This window comes from Gobio gobio (assembly GCF_949357685.1).
Source record: "Gobio gobio genome assembly, chromosome: 11".
Taxonomy (NCBI): domain Eukaryota; kingdom Metazoa; phylum Chordata; class Actinopteri; order Cypriniformes; family Gobionidae; genus Gobio; species Gobio gobio.
This window is the reverse complement of record NC_137104.1, coordinates 42,105,074-42,120,515: the sequence shown is the minus strand read 5'-3', so window position 1 is coordinate 42,120,515 and position 15,442 is coordinate 42,105,074. Positions and strand designations below refer to the sequence as shown.

The 15,442-nt window shown below is 38.3% G+C and overlaps 2 protein-coding genes across 6 annotated transcripts in view; both read left to right on the top strand.

Annotated features, from left to right (window-relative positions):
* The first annotated feature begins 205 nt into the window (after positions 1–205).
* Positions 206–7,833, top strand: pygo2 (pygopus homolog 2). Of its 2 annotated transcripts, none has more exons than XM_079830144.1 (3): positions 206–289; positions 4,746–4,795; positions 5,009–7,833. In XM_079830144.1, the coding sequence occupies exons 2-3, from the start codon at positions 4,754–4,756 to the stop codon at positions 6,638–6,640; spliced, it is 1,674 nt and encodes a 557-aa protein (XP_079686270.1). In that variant the 5' UTR covers positions 206–289; positions 4,746–4,753; the 3' UTR covers positions 6,641–7,833. The 2 variants fall into 2 exon arrangements, with proteins under 2 accessions (XP_079686270.1, XP_079686269.1); XM_079830143.1 differs by having other exon boundaries at positions 206–1,042.
* A 1,057-nt stretch (positions 7,834–8,890) lies between these two features.
* cgnb (cingulin b) overlaps positions 8,891–15,442 on the top strand; it is a 31,226-nt gene continuing 24,674 nt past the window's right edge. The window contains exons 1-2 of one of the 4 annotated variants that reach the window (XM_079828959.1): positions 8,898–9,077; positions 13,075–13,180. The gene's annotated coding sequence lies outside the window, so the exon portion shown is untranslated. Of the gene's footprint in view, positions 9,078–13,074; positions 13,181–15,442 lie in introns of all 4 variants that reach the window. The other 3 variants (XM_079828957.1, XM_079828958.1, XM_079828956.1) reach the window with 3 other exon arrangements.

The following is a 15,442-nucleotide window of genomic DNA, read 5'->3' as shown; positions in this document are numbered from 1 at the left end:
TTACACGGGGGCGTTGAGAAATATCTTGAGCAGTTACTGAAACTTTGCCAGACATGTATCATCTGTACCCCGCGAAAGTGTCGCTAGTATTACCGTATATAAGAAATAAGTCTATAATGTAACTGTAAACGTAATTTTTTTGTGAAAATTGCTTACTTGTTTTAGCCCGGCCTCCCCTATTTTTCACACATGCCCTGCGCGAATCGACTCCGGCTGTCCCTCTTTGTCCGGCAACGAGTAGGCCGTAATTAACATGGCCAATTTCGCGTTTGGGGATAAATATTAAATCGTAAGTCTATTTGACATTGATTGTTTGTCATATGCGGGTTGACATCCATGTCTTGATGCAACAGTCAGGTGTATATGAATGAGCTGTGTGAGCAACGTTTAACGTCTTTACCTTGCTTGCTGATGGCTAAATGGCTAACGATAGCTAGATCGCGAATTCAAATCACGTTTGAATTAAATTCAAACCCTTAATGCGTCATTCACAGTCGCACTGCACGTTCGAATCTAACGCGCTTTAAAATGGGGAGAAGAGCTTGGTATGCTTGTATCTAAATGTCATTTAGACAGCCGTCCAGGTAGAAACACATCTGTATGTGATCACATTGCAGGCAGGCAGATGTGTATTCACATCCAGTCCATCCCAATCACTTCTCTTCACGACTGCAGCTTTTTTTTTTTTTTTTTTTTTGATTAGTAACTGAACATTTTCAGACACATCTGCGACCAGATCGCATTGTTATTTGCGGGTGCATGTATGTAAACGTGCAGAGATGACAAATCCGACTCAAAACATGAATGCATCCTTCAGACGTGTTGCTGAGTAGGTGCCTGAGCTCATTGGCCCATCGGTACAATTAAAAATTAAGCAATTCACGCGCAATTCCTGGGGCTGCGGGGTGATACTCGTTGGACCCGAGGAGCTTTTCGTCAAATAAACTAATTTCTGTAAATGAACGGTGTCATGGCACCGCACCAACAGTCTTTTTAATGGCGGGACAGCAGGCGGGACAGAGTCAAGGAAAACGAGGCAAAGGTAGGAAACTGTCAATCAGCGCATCTCTGTGTCCGAGCGGGAATCCACTCAGCTGTGGCTGCAAATCTCCCTTTTCCCTGTCCGCACATGCCTGAATGTTCGGTGGCCTTGTTTTCGTGGGGATCTGTCTTTGGGTAGCTTTGTGTCAACCTCGCCTCACCTGTCTATCTACGCGTGTTCGTTTGAGTTTTTACATACTGCATCCAACTCTTTTCCAACTTATTAGCCCCAAAGCAAGCTTCTTACCTTGAATCAGGGTGTGGGATATTAAAGGGTTGTATAAATGTTCATCAGCTTTAGAGAGTTGTCTTCAGTAGAGATATTTTTATATTACATTGTGACAGTAATCCATATGCAGAAACTTTTTATTTTATTTTGTTTTATTCTGTTTTATTTCTGCTTTCTAATACAGGCTACAATTTATATTAAAACATTATATATATATATATATATATATATATATATATATATATTAGGGGTAACGGTACACGTATTCGTACAGGGCTTTCGGTTCAGTGCGCGCGTGTACCGAACGGTTTCCGAATGCAATCTTTAACAGTCAGCTTGTTTTAAGCGCGGAACACACTTCAATCCGAGTTCCCGCACGAACATATTAAAGGGTTAGTTCACCCAAAAATGAAAATTCTGTCATTAATTACTTGCCTTCATGTCGTTCGACACCCGTAAGACCTCCATTCATCTTCGGAACAGAAATGAAGATATTTTAGTTGAAATCTGATGGCTCTGAAATGCCTCCATTGGCACAATGGCACGGTTCACTCTCAAGACCCTTAAAAGGTACTAAAGACGTCGTTACAAAGTCCTTCTCACTACAGTGGTTCTAAAATAACTTTATGAATCGGCGATAATAGTTTTTGTGCGCAAAAAACCCCTAAATAACGACTTACATAGTGATGACGATTTCAAAACAAGGCATCATGAAGCTTCGAAGCGTTATGAATCAGCGAGTCGATTCAGCGGTTTGAATCGCCAAATTTCAGCAGTTTAGCGGTTTGACACGCGATCCGAATCATGAAACGGCTCGCTGATTCATAACGCTTCATGATGCCGTGTTTTGAAATCGTCATCACTATGTAAGTCGTTATTTAGGGTTTTTTTGCGCACAAAAACTATTATCGCCGATTCATAAAGTTATTTTAGAACCACTGTAGTGAGAAGGACTTTGTAACAACGTCTTTAGTACCTTTTTAAGGGTCTTGAGAGTGAACCGTGCCAATGGAGGCCTTTCAGAGCCATCAGATTTCAACTAAAATATTTTCATTTCTGTTCCGAAGATGAACGGAGGTCTTACGGGTGTCGAACGACATGAGGGTAAGTAATTAATGACAGAATTTTCATTTTTGGGTGAACTAACCCTTTAAGTATTCAGGCCATTTTATCACGAAATTCAACGATAAATGCCGTTTTGACGCTCTTTAATGTAGCGTGAACACAATCATCTGTGAATGCGATCGATCATCTCTTCCTAAAGGATAAACATGAATGAACATCTGAAGGTATGTTGAGGATACATTACAACTTACTGTCACGTGTCATATGTGGCGTAATCGCTTAATCAGTGTTTCAACGGCGTTAAGAACTCAGTATAACTACTTGTAAACTAAACAATGTCATGTAACGTTAGCATCACATTTACCTCAGGCAGTCATTCAGTGTCCACAGAATTTTATTCACTAGAGAAATCACCTCTTTCACTAAATATATGCACTATACTAGCCTATATATTCATTATATTCTACTTAACCTGTTAGTGATGTCTTGATTATTTCATGCATGTTTAAATAAACCTGTCATGAAAATGACAGACACTGTGTAGGCTATAAATTATTATATTTCAACTACGAATTGGAGAAAAAACTATTTTATATTATTAGATTTAGAAGTTATTGCAAAAACTGCCTTATGTGAAGTTTACATGTTTGCAAACTGTTATTTGAGTGTTGATTATTATACCTAAAAATAAATAGCAACTGAATTTAGGCTAATCTTTTGGGCGCTGTTGTTAACCTTTAATATTAATGTAGGGGCTCCCTATATATTTTACAGCAATATCTTCAATAAACTTTTAGTTATAATTTAATTAATTTAAGGACAGACACTTTTTTTCAGTAAACCACTGTTTAATAAAAATAAATAAAAAGCAATTTTGTAAAACTGCTGTACCGAACCGTGACTTCAAAACCGAGGTACGTACCGAACCGTCAGTTTTGTGTACCGTTACACCCCTAATTTTTTTTATTATTTCTTTATTTATTTTTGTTAATACTTTTTATTATTATATTAATGCAATTATATTTATGCACTTTTCTGTGATCTAAATGGTCCAGATTATTTTCATGTTTATTTTTATATTTTTTTAATAATTTTTTTTTAACACAACATTTAAAGGGTTAGTTCTGTCATTAATTCCTCACCCTCATCTCGTTCCAAACCCGCAAGACCCTCGTTCAGCTTCGGAACACAAATGAAGATATTTTTGATGAAATCCGAGAGCTCTCTGACCCCTCCATAGACAGCAATTTAAGAAACACTTTAAAGTTCCAGAAATGTAGGAAAGACACCTAAAAGACCCGTTAAAATTGTCCATGTGACGACAGTGGTTCAACCTTAATTTTATGAAGCGACAGGAATTATTTTTGTTTGTTGTTTTGCGCACGAAAAGTACTTTATTCAACAATTTCCTCTCGTCTGTGTCAGTCTCCTTCACTGTTGACGTAGTAAATACAGTGCAGCGCTTCTGAGTTCTACGGCAGAACGGCGGCTCACCATTGGCCAGCTCATGCGTCAGCATCACACGCATGCATCGTGGTGCTCACGTGAACAGCGTCGGCCAATGGTAAGCCGGCGTTCTGCTGTAGAACTCAGACGAGAGGAAATTGTTGCATGAAGTCGATATTTTGGTGCACAATAAGTATTCTCGTCGCTTCATAAAATTAAGGCTGAACCACTGTTGTCACATGAACTATTTTAACAATGTCTTTACTACCTTTCTGGTTCTTGAAAGTGGTAATTTAAATTGCTGTCTATGGAGGGGTCAGAGGGCTCTCTGATATCATCAAAAATATATTCATTTGTGTTCCGAAGATGAACAAAGGTCTTCCGGGTTTGGAAAGACATGAGGGTGGGGAATTCATGACAGAATTTTGTTTGGGTGAACTAACCCTTTAAGTGATTTACCTGTGAATACTGTCGTTAGGTACGTTTTTATTGACTGACCAAATGGTGACGTGTATAAGCAAACCCAATATTACAGTATGTACATGGAAAATATAACTCAAACCAATTATCTCTAATCTTTAGTTTATTGTCATAATGTTTAATAACATGGGCTACACACTTATAATCTAGATTTTATTATAATTTGAGTGTGTTTATTGGAGGTACTGAGAAGTTGTGTCCAGTTTTTGCACAAAAATATAATAAAAATAAAGACTTGATCAATAATAAGCTATCCACAGGTTCACAGTTAATGTTAGCAGTGTGACATAAGCATGTAAATATAGAATGTCCCTGCTTCCTAATACCACCTGACAAATTACAATTTAAGATTTTTGCACGTTTTTGATAGAGCTCAGAAGTTTGCGTTAAAAAAAGTTGTACATAAATGTGTTTTTGGTCTAACATCTACTCACTCCCCCCATTTTTGTTCATTGTTCCCCTTTTTCCATTTCTGCCTCCACAGGTTCCCAGATGAAGAGCCCAGAGAAAAAGAAGAGGAAGTCCAACGCTCAGGTTAGTTTTTGAATATTTGGTTTTAATGCTTTTATTTTATTTGGAGCATCAGTTTGTTGTAATATCTGCAGTGTTATTAGTCTTTTAGTGGACTGACTTCCTCAAGCCGAATATTAACAAGAATTACATTTAATGACTATTGGTGCATTAAAAATATAAGAAATTAAGTAATTCAGTCACCAACTAATTTTCACCCTTTGTATTTCCTGTCAGGGGGCAGCGTTCTCCCACCTCTCTGAGTTTGCTCCCCCTCCTACTCCAATGGTTGATCATCTGGTGGCCTCTAACCCTTTTGATGATGACTTTGGTCCGCCATCGCGATCTGGAGGAGGGGGTGGTCCGGGTGGTGCCTCTTTTCTGCCCAGCCCAGGGGCTGGTGGAGGTGGCTACGGTGGGCCCGGTCGAATGGGAGGAGGTATGGGATTCATGGGTGGCCCCGGAGGACCTGGAGGTGGACAGCCTGGTCGACGACCCCCTTTTGGTCCACCAACACCAAATGCTGGACCACATCACCCTCTTGGATTTGGGGGCATGACAGGCTTTGGAGGTGGTGGAGGCGGAGGAGGTGGTGGAGGGGGATTTCCACCAGGAGGCCCATCCCAGTTTAATATGCCCCCCAATTTCAGCCCTCCCATGCACCCTGGACAGGGCTTCAACCCGATGCTGTCACCTGGAGGAATGGGTGGCGGTCCAGGAGGTGGAGGCGGTCCACCTCATCCAAGGTTTGGGATGCCTCAGCAACAGCCTCCACATGGACAAGGTGGCCATCCCTTCAACAGCCCACCCTTACCTGGCGGCCCTGGTCCTCGCGGGCCCCCGCATGGCCCTATGAACCCTATGGGTGGTATGGGTGGTGGAATGAACATGATGGGAATGGGTGGTGGAGGTGGTGGGGGTAATATGGTGGGTGGACACCCTGGTATGCCTCCACAAGGACAGTTCCCTCCTCCACAAGATGGCCCGTACCCTGGATCAAGTCCTCCTGTTGGGGAAGAGGGAAAGAACTTTGGTGGTCCGGGTGGTGGTCCACCTGTTCCCTCTCAACAGCAACCACCTAACCTTAACCCCTCCGGTCCTCCGTCCAACAATGCCACCCCTGGTCCTTCCCCAGCCCCTGGACCTCCACAGCCTGGAGGAGGTTTCCCGGGTCATCCAGATGTTGCACAACCCAATCCCAACACTCCAGGACAACCACAGTCGGCTCCTCAACCCCCCAATCCCAACTCGTCCCCCACAGGCCCACTTAACGGTCCCCAGCCTCAACAAGCGCCAACCAATCAGCATCCTCCACCCAACTCCACTGGTGGTCCCGGCTCCAACACTCCATCCAACCAGCAACAACCAACGCCACCTAACTCCGCTCCAGGGTCAGCATCCTACAACCAGCAGAACAACGCTTCTGGAGGTCCGATGACAAACCAGCCACCCAACTCCAACCAGAACAACCTTAACAACAACAGTGGTGGGAACACCCCAGGTAGCAACCCCAATCCTCCATCCAACTCCAACTCTACGCCCAACACCCAGTCCCCGCTTCCCAGTGGACCTGCTCCACCATCTTCCGGCCCAGGCTCTGGCCCCCCAAAGCTAGGTGGAGGTATGGTGTTCCCTTGTGGCCTCTGCTTGTCAGAAGTGCATGATGACCAAGAGGCCATCTTGTGCGAGGCCTCTTGTCAACGATGGTTCCATAGAGACTGCACAGGCCTAACTGAGCCAGCATATGGGTTGCTAACCAGGGAGAGTGCCGCGGTGTGGGCCTGCGACTTCTGCCTCAAGACAAAGGAGATTCAAGCGGTTTATGTGCGCCAGGGACTTGGACAGCTTGTGGCTGCAAATGATGGCTAAGCGAGAGGGGAAGAGTTGAGAAGAGAGATGTTTGATATATTTCTTGGTGCTTCATGTCTTGTGTTTCACGGCGAGGAAGTGAAATGGAATTGAAGAATAAACCTGAGAACCAGAGGAGAGGAGACGTACGGTTAAAACAGAACTTCTAAATCTGATGCTTCTTGTTGCATTTGTTTCTTCACAGCCCTCATAAGCACTTTTAGGGGCCCATGTCTCTGAATGAAACACATTGTACCAGATGTTGAAAATGTTTGTATATAGAATATCATTACACATTTTCAAAATTCAGCTGTTTTTGATCGATTTTGCACTCCATGGTCTTCATTTCACCTGGGTGACAAATTTGGAGAAGCAGCTTGGTTCTGGCCACAGTGAAAAGCAAAATTGAATACGCATGTACAAGAATTAAAATCTTTTGTGTGATACACATTATCAGCCTCCAAAGAGCTGTCCAATCTTTTTCTTTTCTTTCCAAAATCCAACTTGTTGATCTGCAAAGCACTGACGCCAACTTGCTACCTCAAAATTTTGACATGTCTGGCTAGGAATGCTTTGATTAAGGCAAGAGTGTACGGTCACCACACAACCTCTCCTCTCAGTGATCTCCATTTCAGTATATCCAAAGGAAACCGGCAGCGTCCTGAAAGACACATAAGACATGTAAATAATCAACATTTCACTGTGTCCATTGTTGAATACATGGGCGATCTGACAGAAATAGAGAAATTCTTTGTCAATGAAACTCTAGATGGTTTCTCTTCATGTTCAGCTACTCACTGTTCTTGACACAAAAGTGGACAATGATGGCTGGTGGCATAGCCGATAGCGGTGATCCATAACCATATCAGTGTATGTAGTCTTTGGATTGCATGTAAACCAATGCAGTACTTCGTCAGAACTGTTTCATTGTTACTTCTACTGTTCCGATTAGGCCACATCCTGGGCTATGAAGTAGACCAAATAACAGAACGAAATCAAATGTTGTCGCAGAGAGTTTCTTTCGTTTTTATTTCTACGTTTCTGTCCAAGTTGCCTTTTTCTTATTTGTTACTCTTCATGTACCTGTGTGTATGCTGTTCAATGTGCTTGCTCTGGTGCCCTCCATTCTCCAGCAATGTGCAGTAATATGGGGGAGGGTGTTCTGGGCTCTGGCTCTGTACTGAAAGAAGTAAACTGAATTGTTTTTTACAAGCCTTTGTGACCTTTTATTTTATTAAATTTGGGTTGAAAACCCTCTAAACTCATGAAAATAAATATATTCATTGTTCATTTCCAGCTGCTGTTCCCGAAGGGAACCACAATGAGATTCGCTAAAGTTTATGTGTATATAGTGATTTTATTTGTGCTATGTAAATCTATAATAAAATGATCAATTTGTAGGTCAACTCAGATGACCAATTCGCTATGGGTTCCCTCTGAAATGTTTTTAGAATGCCAGTTTTAAGATTTGAGTAAAGTCTGTGGTTAACATTATTTCAAGAGATTGTTTTGTTTAATCGAAAACCTTACTCTTGCTTGTTACGTTGCTATGCAATGACTGCAACATTTTGTAAAGCACATCAACTTGAATCCTTGTGGTAGTTGTAGTACTTTTAAGAGACTTTTTAAAGTCTTTTGAAGTTATATTTACCACAGACTTTATTTTACTCAAAAAATAAAAACTCCCATTCTAAAAAGCAGCTGGAAATGGCAGAGGAAACTAATGCCTCGAAAATGCAAATTTTTATTCAGAGTTTTATGACTACCAACCTGATAGTAATGCTGCAGAAAGCTATGAATAGCCTCACTCATGAAACGCCAGCAGAATGAATAAAGCATTCACAGATCTATAATTTGCAAATGATTTACACAAGTTTTTCTAGTGTGTTTATTTATTGATTTAGAAATGAGGCACAGCCTATGAGAACATTATCAACTTTTAATATATTTTTTTTATATTAAAGGTAAAACATTCACATTTTCAATTTTGAATATACTCTAATAATCTAGCAAATTCTTTATAACGAACATTGAAACTTTATATTCTTAGGTTATCTGACTTCATCACCTAGTTAGGATACGCGTTTGGGCTATTTTAAAGTTGAATTTCACAAATTGTTTTTAATTTCATATTTTGTTTTAGGGAAAAATAATCCAAATGCAATTGGTTAATGGGCGGATCCTGAATAATTTGTATTAGATTGACGTTGGATATCGGCCAATGACGTGTTCCCATCGCTCAGCCTTTGAACAACTCTCCAGCCAATGAGCGCTCAAGGGGGGCGGACCGATGACGCAAAGGCAACAGGTTGTTTCGGAAAAAAACGCACTGACAGTTTTGCATGGACTATTCATCCTCGTTCTCAACTTGTAGTTTTTAATAGCGACTACACCTTGAAAGGGCTTCTTTATTATTTTGTGCCTTCTGAAGGTCATTGTTAAAGCTTTCGGAAAACAGGTAAGCAGAAGGAATGTCTTTGTTTACTCAGCTGTGTATATTTGCCTTTGGCTTTTTGTTTTTGTTGCTGTTCATGGCAGCGGGGTTGCGTCCAGCCTTTGAGTTGTTATAATCCATAATCACATGGCTTTTTTACGCTCAAATTCTGCTGAGCGAAGCAGACACACACCTGTTGCTTTGTGTCTGAGGCTGGATTACAGACAGCGAAGATGCGCTGCTCAAGGTTGACTCTCCTCTGAAATATAATAAAGTAATTATGACTTTGATCTAGGCTACTGTGATCTCACCCGGACCGACCAGCATAATTTCTGTAAATTGTTTGTAGACTAAGTTGCGCATCCCATATGATTGGAAGGGGTTTTCGGTCTCAAATAGGCAGGCTATTGTATCCGTGTATATTGCACTTTTGTTCCTGTCTCTTTAACAAAGTCAGAGGACAACACCGCCGATCAATACATCCAAACTATAGCCTTAAAATCGTCATTGTATTATTAATGTAACTTTAACCCTGTATATTTAAATAGCACGATGGTATCGATCCCACCGATACTGACTGACTTGCTGGGTGGGTGTGACGCAATTTACAGGACAAAAAAAAGTTTCATGTATTTTGCTTGTGCTTCCTCAACTCTCTCAAGTCTGTGATTATCCGTGAATAGAGAAACTTGGGGACAAAAAGAACTCCTGACAAAAAGTGTCTGTCTCAGTGTAATTTAATATTTAGCTCTTGGTTATTTCCAACACTGTGTAGTAGAACATACCTGTAAATGATACAATAACTCAAACAAACATATAGTCTCAAACTCAAATTATATCCTGTTCTTTATAGTACAATGAACTGGTAAATAAAATATAAATAATAAAATGACAATGAAATAACTGCACTGAATAAGCCCACTACCTATGAGTTGTAGTCCCCATTGACTAATCTATAGTATTTTCCTTATGCTTACTTGTTCAAAACATTGATTTCTCAAATGAATATTGTTTTGTTCTTGTTTATTAGCTTGTATATCAATTCATCAAGCTACAGTATTATGTCAACAACAACTAGCCAGAAGCTATCGTATTACTTCTGTTGGAGAATTCAGTTTAAAGTGACATTAAGCAGAGAGCTTGCATATATCCAGTTATGCCAGAGCTCCTGATATAAACTTAAATGATCGGGATTGGCCTAAACGGAGCATAACTTGTCTCCTCTTTTATAAATACCCTTTTATTTCTTCCATACTGTCATAGCAACATGTTATGTTTGTTTATTATTCTTCACCAATTATAGCCTTGTCCAATGGCCCTGAAAAGTAGTTGGTTATTGCTCTCTAGTAAGATGTATAAATGTCATTAAATGACAGTAACATTTGTATTAAAGAAAGGTAGCATACACACTTTTCAAGCAAAACACTAATTAATATGTATACTAAATATACAAAAATATTTGGTCACTTTCTGGTTGTCACATGCCTTACATTAAGTAAGTCGTTTCAACGTAATATATAAAAAGTTGCTTCATTTATGTTGATGCGTTAAAGTAATGTAAAAACATGTTGTCGTAGCTTATTGATCATATAATGTTTTCAGTGTTCTTGTTGTGTTGTTATTCTGCTAGGACACCTGTGCAAATTTGAGGAAAGCTAAAACCCAAGTAAAAATAACTTTGGGATGAGTTGGGTAAAATGGATTGAAATGGCTTAGAAACATGTTATAAGTTGGTTGGACAAAAATGGTACAGCAATATTTTCAGATATAGCGCAGATGCCACTTGGTTGAGGGTCTATTTTTTGGGGGGGAACCATGTGAATTCATTTACACCATGTTTGGTGAAAATTCGGAGGTAAGATGAATTTGAGTTAAAGGCTGTGTTTTCATAATTTATTTCCCCCATAGTAGCGTCAACCAACAAAACAATAAATGGATTAAAGTTTCAAACATACGTACCCTCAGGGTACTAATTCTTTCAAAGAGAGTGGAAACAGATACAACCCAAACAAATTTTTAGGTTTTAGGTTTTTGTTGCAAGAAGCCATCAACACAAACATTTTTGTGAAAAAATTCAGTCGGGATGAGTCATGTTAGTGTATATATGTCATTACAAACCTAAAGTATGTGTTGTAATGCTCATTTATCTGTAACAGAGTGCATACTGTGTGTATGTGTGTGTGTGTGTGTGTGTGTGTGTGTGTGGTTCAGGTATTCCCTACATAAGAATAGTAATACCTGAAATCTTTGAACTTGTGGGGACATTTTGGTCCCCATGAGAAAAACAGCTTCTAAATCATACTAAATTATCTTTGATCTTTTTTCTCTTTTCTCTTTTTTTTATCAAGTCATCCTTCTTTCAGACGAATACAATCGGCGTTATATTAAAAAATGTCCTGGCTCTTCCAACCATTGTAATGGCAGTTAATGGCTGTTTTTAAGGCCATAAAAGTGAATCTATCCATCATAAAAGTGCTCCACACAGCTCCAGGGGGTTAATTAAAGCCTTCTAAAGGGAAGCATTTTGTAAGAAAAATATCCATATTTAAAACATTACAAACTGTAATCTCTAACTTCATCTTGCTGTCATACACGCGTTCACGAGAGACTGGCGTATGAAGCAGGACACTCCAGTGAGAATATGCTAGTTCTCGCAAGAACCAAATTTTGTTTTGCTCTATCCTCTGCGCTTCCACGTTCGTCACCGGGACGCTTCAACTGCGTCATACGCTGGAACGTACACGCATACGACAGTTAGCAGAAGTTCGAGATTACAGTTTGTAAAGTTTTAAATATGGATATTTTTCTTACACAAATGCTTCAGTTCAGAAGGCCTTTATTAACCCCCTGGAGCCGTGTGGAGCACTTTTATGATGGATAGATGCACTTTTATGGACTTCAAAACAGAAACGGCCTTTTTAAAGCTTGGGCGACCCAGGACATTTTTTTTTATATATAACTCTGATTGTATTCGTCTGAAAGAAGAATGTCATATACACCTAGGAAGTCTTGAGGGTGAGTAAATCGTGGGCTAATTAAAATTTTTGGGTGAACTATCCCTTTAAGTAGCTATATGTGCAAAACAACTTTGACTGGGTGAACTATCCCTTTAAGTAGTCATATGTGCAATACAACTTTGTTAACTTTTGCTGCTTGAATGGAAGATGGCACAGAGAACCGATGATCTAGTCTAGTAACATTCCTCCAAGAACAAATAGCCATTCTGATGGCAGGTGGAACCCAGCGCTTTGTGGACGGTGAGAATCACGTCCAAACTACCCACACCTGAAAGTGACCTTGTCACTTACATTTTGTCTTAAGAAGAAACTCAAGTCAAAAATGTACAGTTAAAAATGTACATGTACTTAAATGTAATTAATCTGCTCCTTTAACCAGTGAGAAATCACATGGTTGTTCCATTTTGCAGGAATTCTTGGAATCCCACCTATGTGAGGAAGACAATGGCTTACTTTCAGTAGCTAATCAGACCTAATGCCTCAACAAGGGCGCTGACAGTTATAATGTAACCAAATCCCCCCATTTCAATAAGTTATTCATTGATAGACCAGAGTTTATGGACTGTTATTTTAGATCTCAATGTCTTCTGAGTTTTTGCCCCCAGCGTTATGCTGGTGCATTGTTAATTGGTGCTTAACAAACACAGGATGCAACATACTACTTATAACACACAGCAATTCTATAATTCTTGATTTGCATGGACACTGCAGATAGCAATGGTTTCAAGACTTCAAGCTGTCTGAAATGCTGTAAAACGAGGGTTAGATTATGCCCTGCATAGCTGTGGATGTTTTCTGCATCACTTGTTTTGTACAATAGAGCATATATGCGTCTCTATAAACACCAGTTACTCCGCAGATTAGGCTCGCCATCTTTGATCCTTCACTCCAACGTGCTATGCGTGCGGCTCACCGCTTTGATATGATTTGAGGAATGTTGCCTTTTATGATAAGCTATTTTTGAGATGATGTTTGTGCTCATACATACTGGAACTTTGTTCTAGGAAAACGGGAAGACCGGAGGCCAAGTGGAATGTGCTAGAACCTGCTCCTACCACCAGCAGGCACACCTGTTTGTCACACACAAACAATATCTTTCTCTTTACAAATGTGAGAAGACTCTCAATACCTGTGTCGATACCTGATAGCTCACTGATTCTTGAGATAAGGGACAAAACGCGTTTTAAAATGTTAAAAAATAAAAACGAACACTACATTATTAAAAATGGGTATTTTTGTAAAGGTCCATAAACCATAGTTTTTTTCTAAATATTATTTCTAAAAAATTATATTTATTCACTCCATAACTTAATTTGTGTCAACTCCATTAGACACACTAAAAAGCATGCTAATTTAATTTAATCTATCTAAAAACAATGTAAAATATTCAGTTATGTAATACTGGTGTTCAGTAAAGGATCTAAATCATAAAATACATTCTCTGTTTTATGTTTGATTTCACACTATTATGAACAACCTAGTTTCTAAATTCCTTAATTCTCCTCCCTCCTTTTAATATTAAACATATATAATTTTATATATACTGTGTATATATATATATATATATATATATATATATATATATATATATATATATTATATATATAAGATTATGTCTTAATCTTAGGTAATTAAGACATATCATCATGTAGTTCCATTGATGTTTTAACATTTTTACACAATAAATAGAAAAAAGAATAATACATTTCTTTCAAAATGATCAAAAAAACCTTCACCTGATGGTGTAAAATATTGATGGAGTTGACAAATACTGACGGAGTTGACAAATTTTGAGCTGAGGCCAAATATACATTATATGTAAATAGAATCATATAAAAATGGCAAGATTTATCCCACAAATATTTACAGAAACTATTACACTGCGATGACGGAGTTGACATGTTAAGGCTGCGACCGCAGAGACTTCAATATTGTTTGTTTAAAATATTACAAAATCTGTAACTTCCAGGACTATGTGTCCTACTGTGAGATCCACAATGAGCAGGAAATAGCATATGCTCCTCAGAGTTAAAGCTGCCCATGACACTGCCTGATTTATTCAGAATTATAAAAAATCCTGACGGAGTTGACACAAAGTGAGGACACATCTTTTATAACTATTTTTTAATGGAAAATATAATTCAATTTTACTTGTTTCTGCCTTTTTTATGTAATTGTATTTTTAAACACTTTGTTTGGCAGTTTTAGATCGTGAACTCATGCTGAGGACATGTTTCCAAGTATAGAGTGTGCTTTTAAAGTAATACTAAAGAAATTATTTAAAAGAATAAGCAATAAATGTCCTGAGTATATACATTTCCCTTAGATTTAACTTTTTAAGTATTTTTATTGTGTTGACTTTCTTACTTTTGAACATAAATAGGGCTTTTGTGTTTGGGACATGTTTTGTCCCTTATCTCAAGAATCAGTGAGCCGTGTCGTGTTCAAAACTGCTGCATATTTCTATTTACCAAGGTGTGCCACTATATCAAGCAGTGGAGAGGGGATTGTTAAAGGGTCTCTTGGGAAATTGGTAATATTACCGTAATAGTCCAACACAAATTTAAGAAGTGAGCCAAGATGGAAGCAGCAAAACAGTATCAAGTCCTGTAGGACTAAATTACACAAGTATAACGTATTTGTAGAGTGATGCTGTTTTTGTTGCCCTTTTTTGGTTGGATACTTGAATTAATGGTTTGCCATTTAGGCTATAAAAAAATCGAGCTTAATGCAAAATTATAAAACACAGTAAAATACATCAGACTCACTATAAAGATGTTCACAGAGATCCAGTGTTATATTATTATTATTTATGTACTATTATAGCATTTATATATTGAATCGGATTTCATTTTTAAAATATCCGTTTTTAATTTAATTTTAGTACTTTATTATGGGTTTTTGTCTTTTTTAATTAGTTTTTGTTTGTTTATTTCTATTTAACCTTTTATTTTTTATTTCAGTTTAAGTAATTTTAGTTCTTCACTAATTTTATTCCAATTTCAGCGTTTTAAATTAGTATATTATTATATTATTTCAATGTTTTTCAATCAATTCAAGTATTTTTAATAGTTTTAGTTAACAACATTTCATGGATGCATTTTGTTTTAAAATATTATTGTGAATGTTTTGTGGGCCTGAAACTGCAAGTAGATGCCATATTTATATTTACATGAATTAAAAATCTGCTCAGTGGGTTTTACTGCTTTGTAACCAGATGCAGACTCTTTGAAATTTAACATTGAAAAAAAAAGTATTTGCAATGAATTGACAAATGGGGGGAAATAACTCTGTATATCTTGGTTGTGAAAATTGAATGTGACTTACAGAAGAAACAAAAAATTATACAATCTTGTGATCAGACAGTACATC

Bases quoted from the DNA above. Each gene is read 5' to 3' on its own strand.
- pygo2 (XM_079830143.1), top strand. From the start codon at position 997: ATGGCGGGACAGCAGGCGGGACAGAGTCAAGGAAAACGAGGCAAAG. The intron at 1,043-4,745 runs GTAGGAAACTGT...CTGCCTCCACAG, and splicing joins TCAAGGAAAACGAGGCAAAG to GTTCCCAGATGAAGAGCCCA. The intron at 4,796-5,008 runs GTTAGTTTTTGA...ATTTCCTGTCAG, and splicing joins AGAGGAAGTCCAACGCTCAG to GGGGCAGCGTTCTCCCACCT.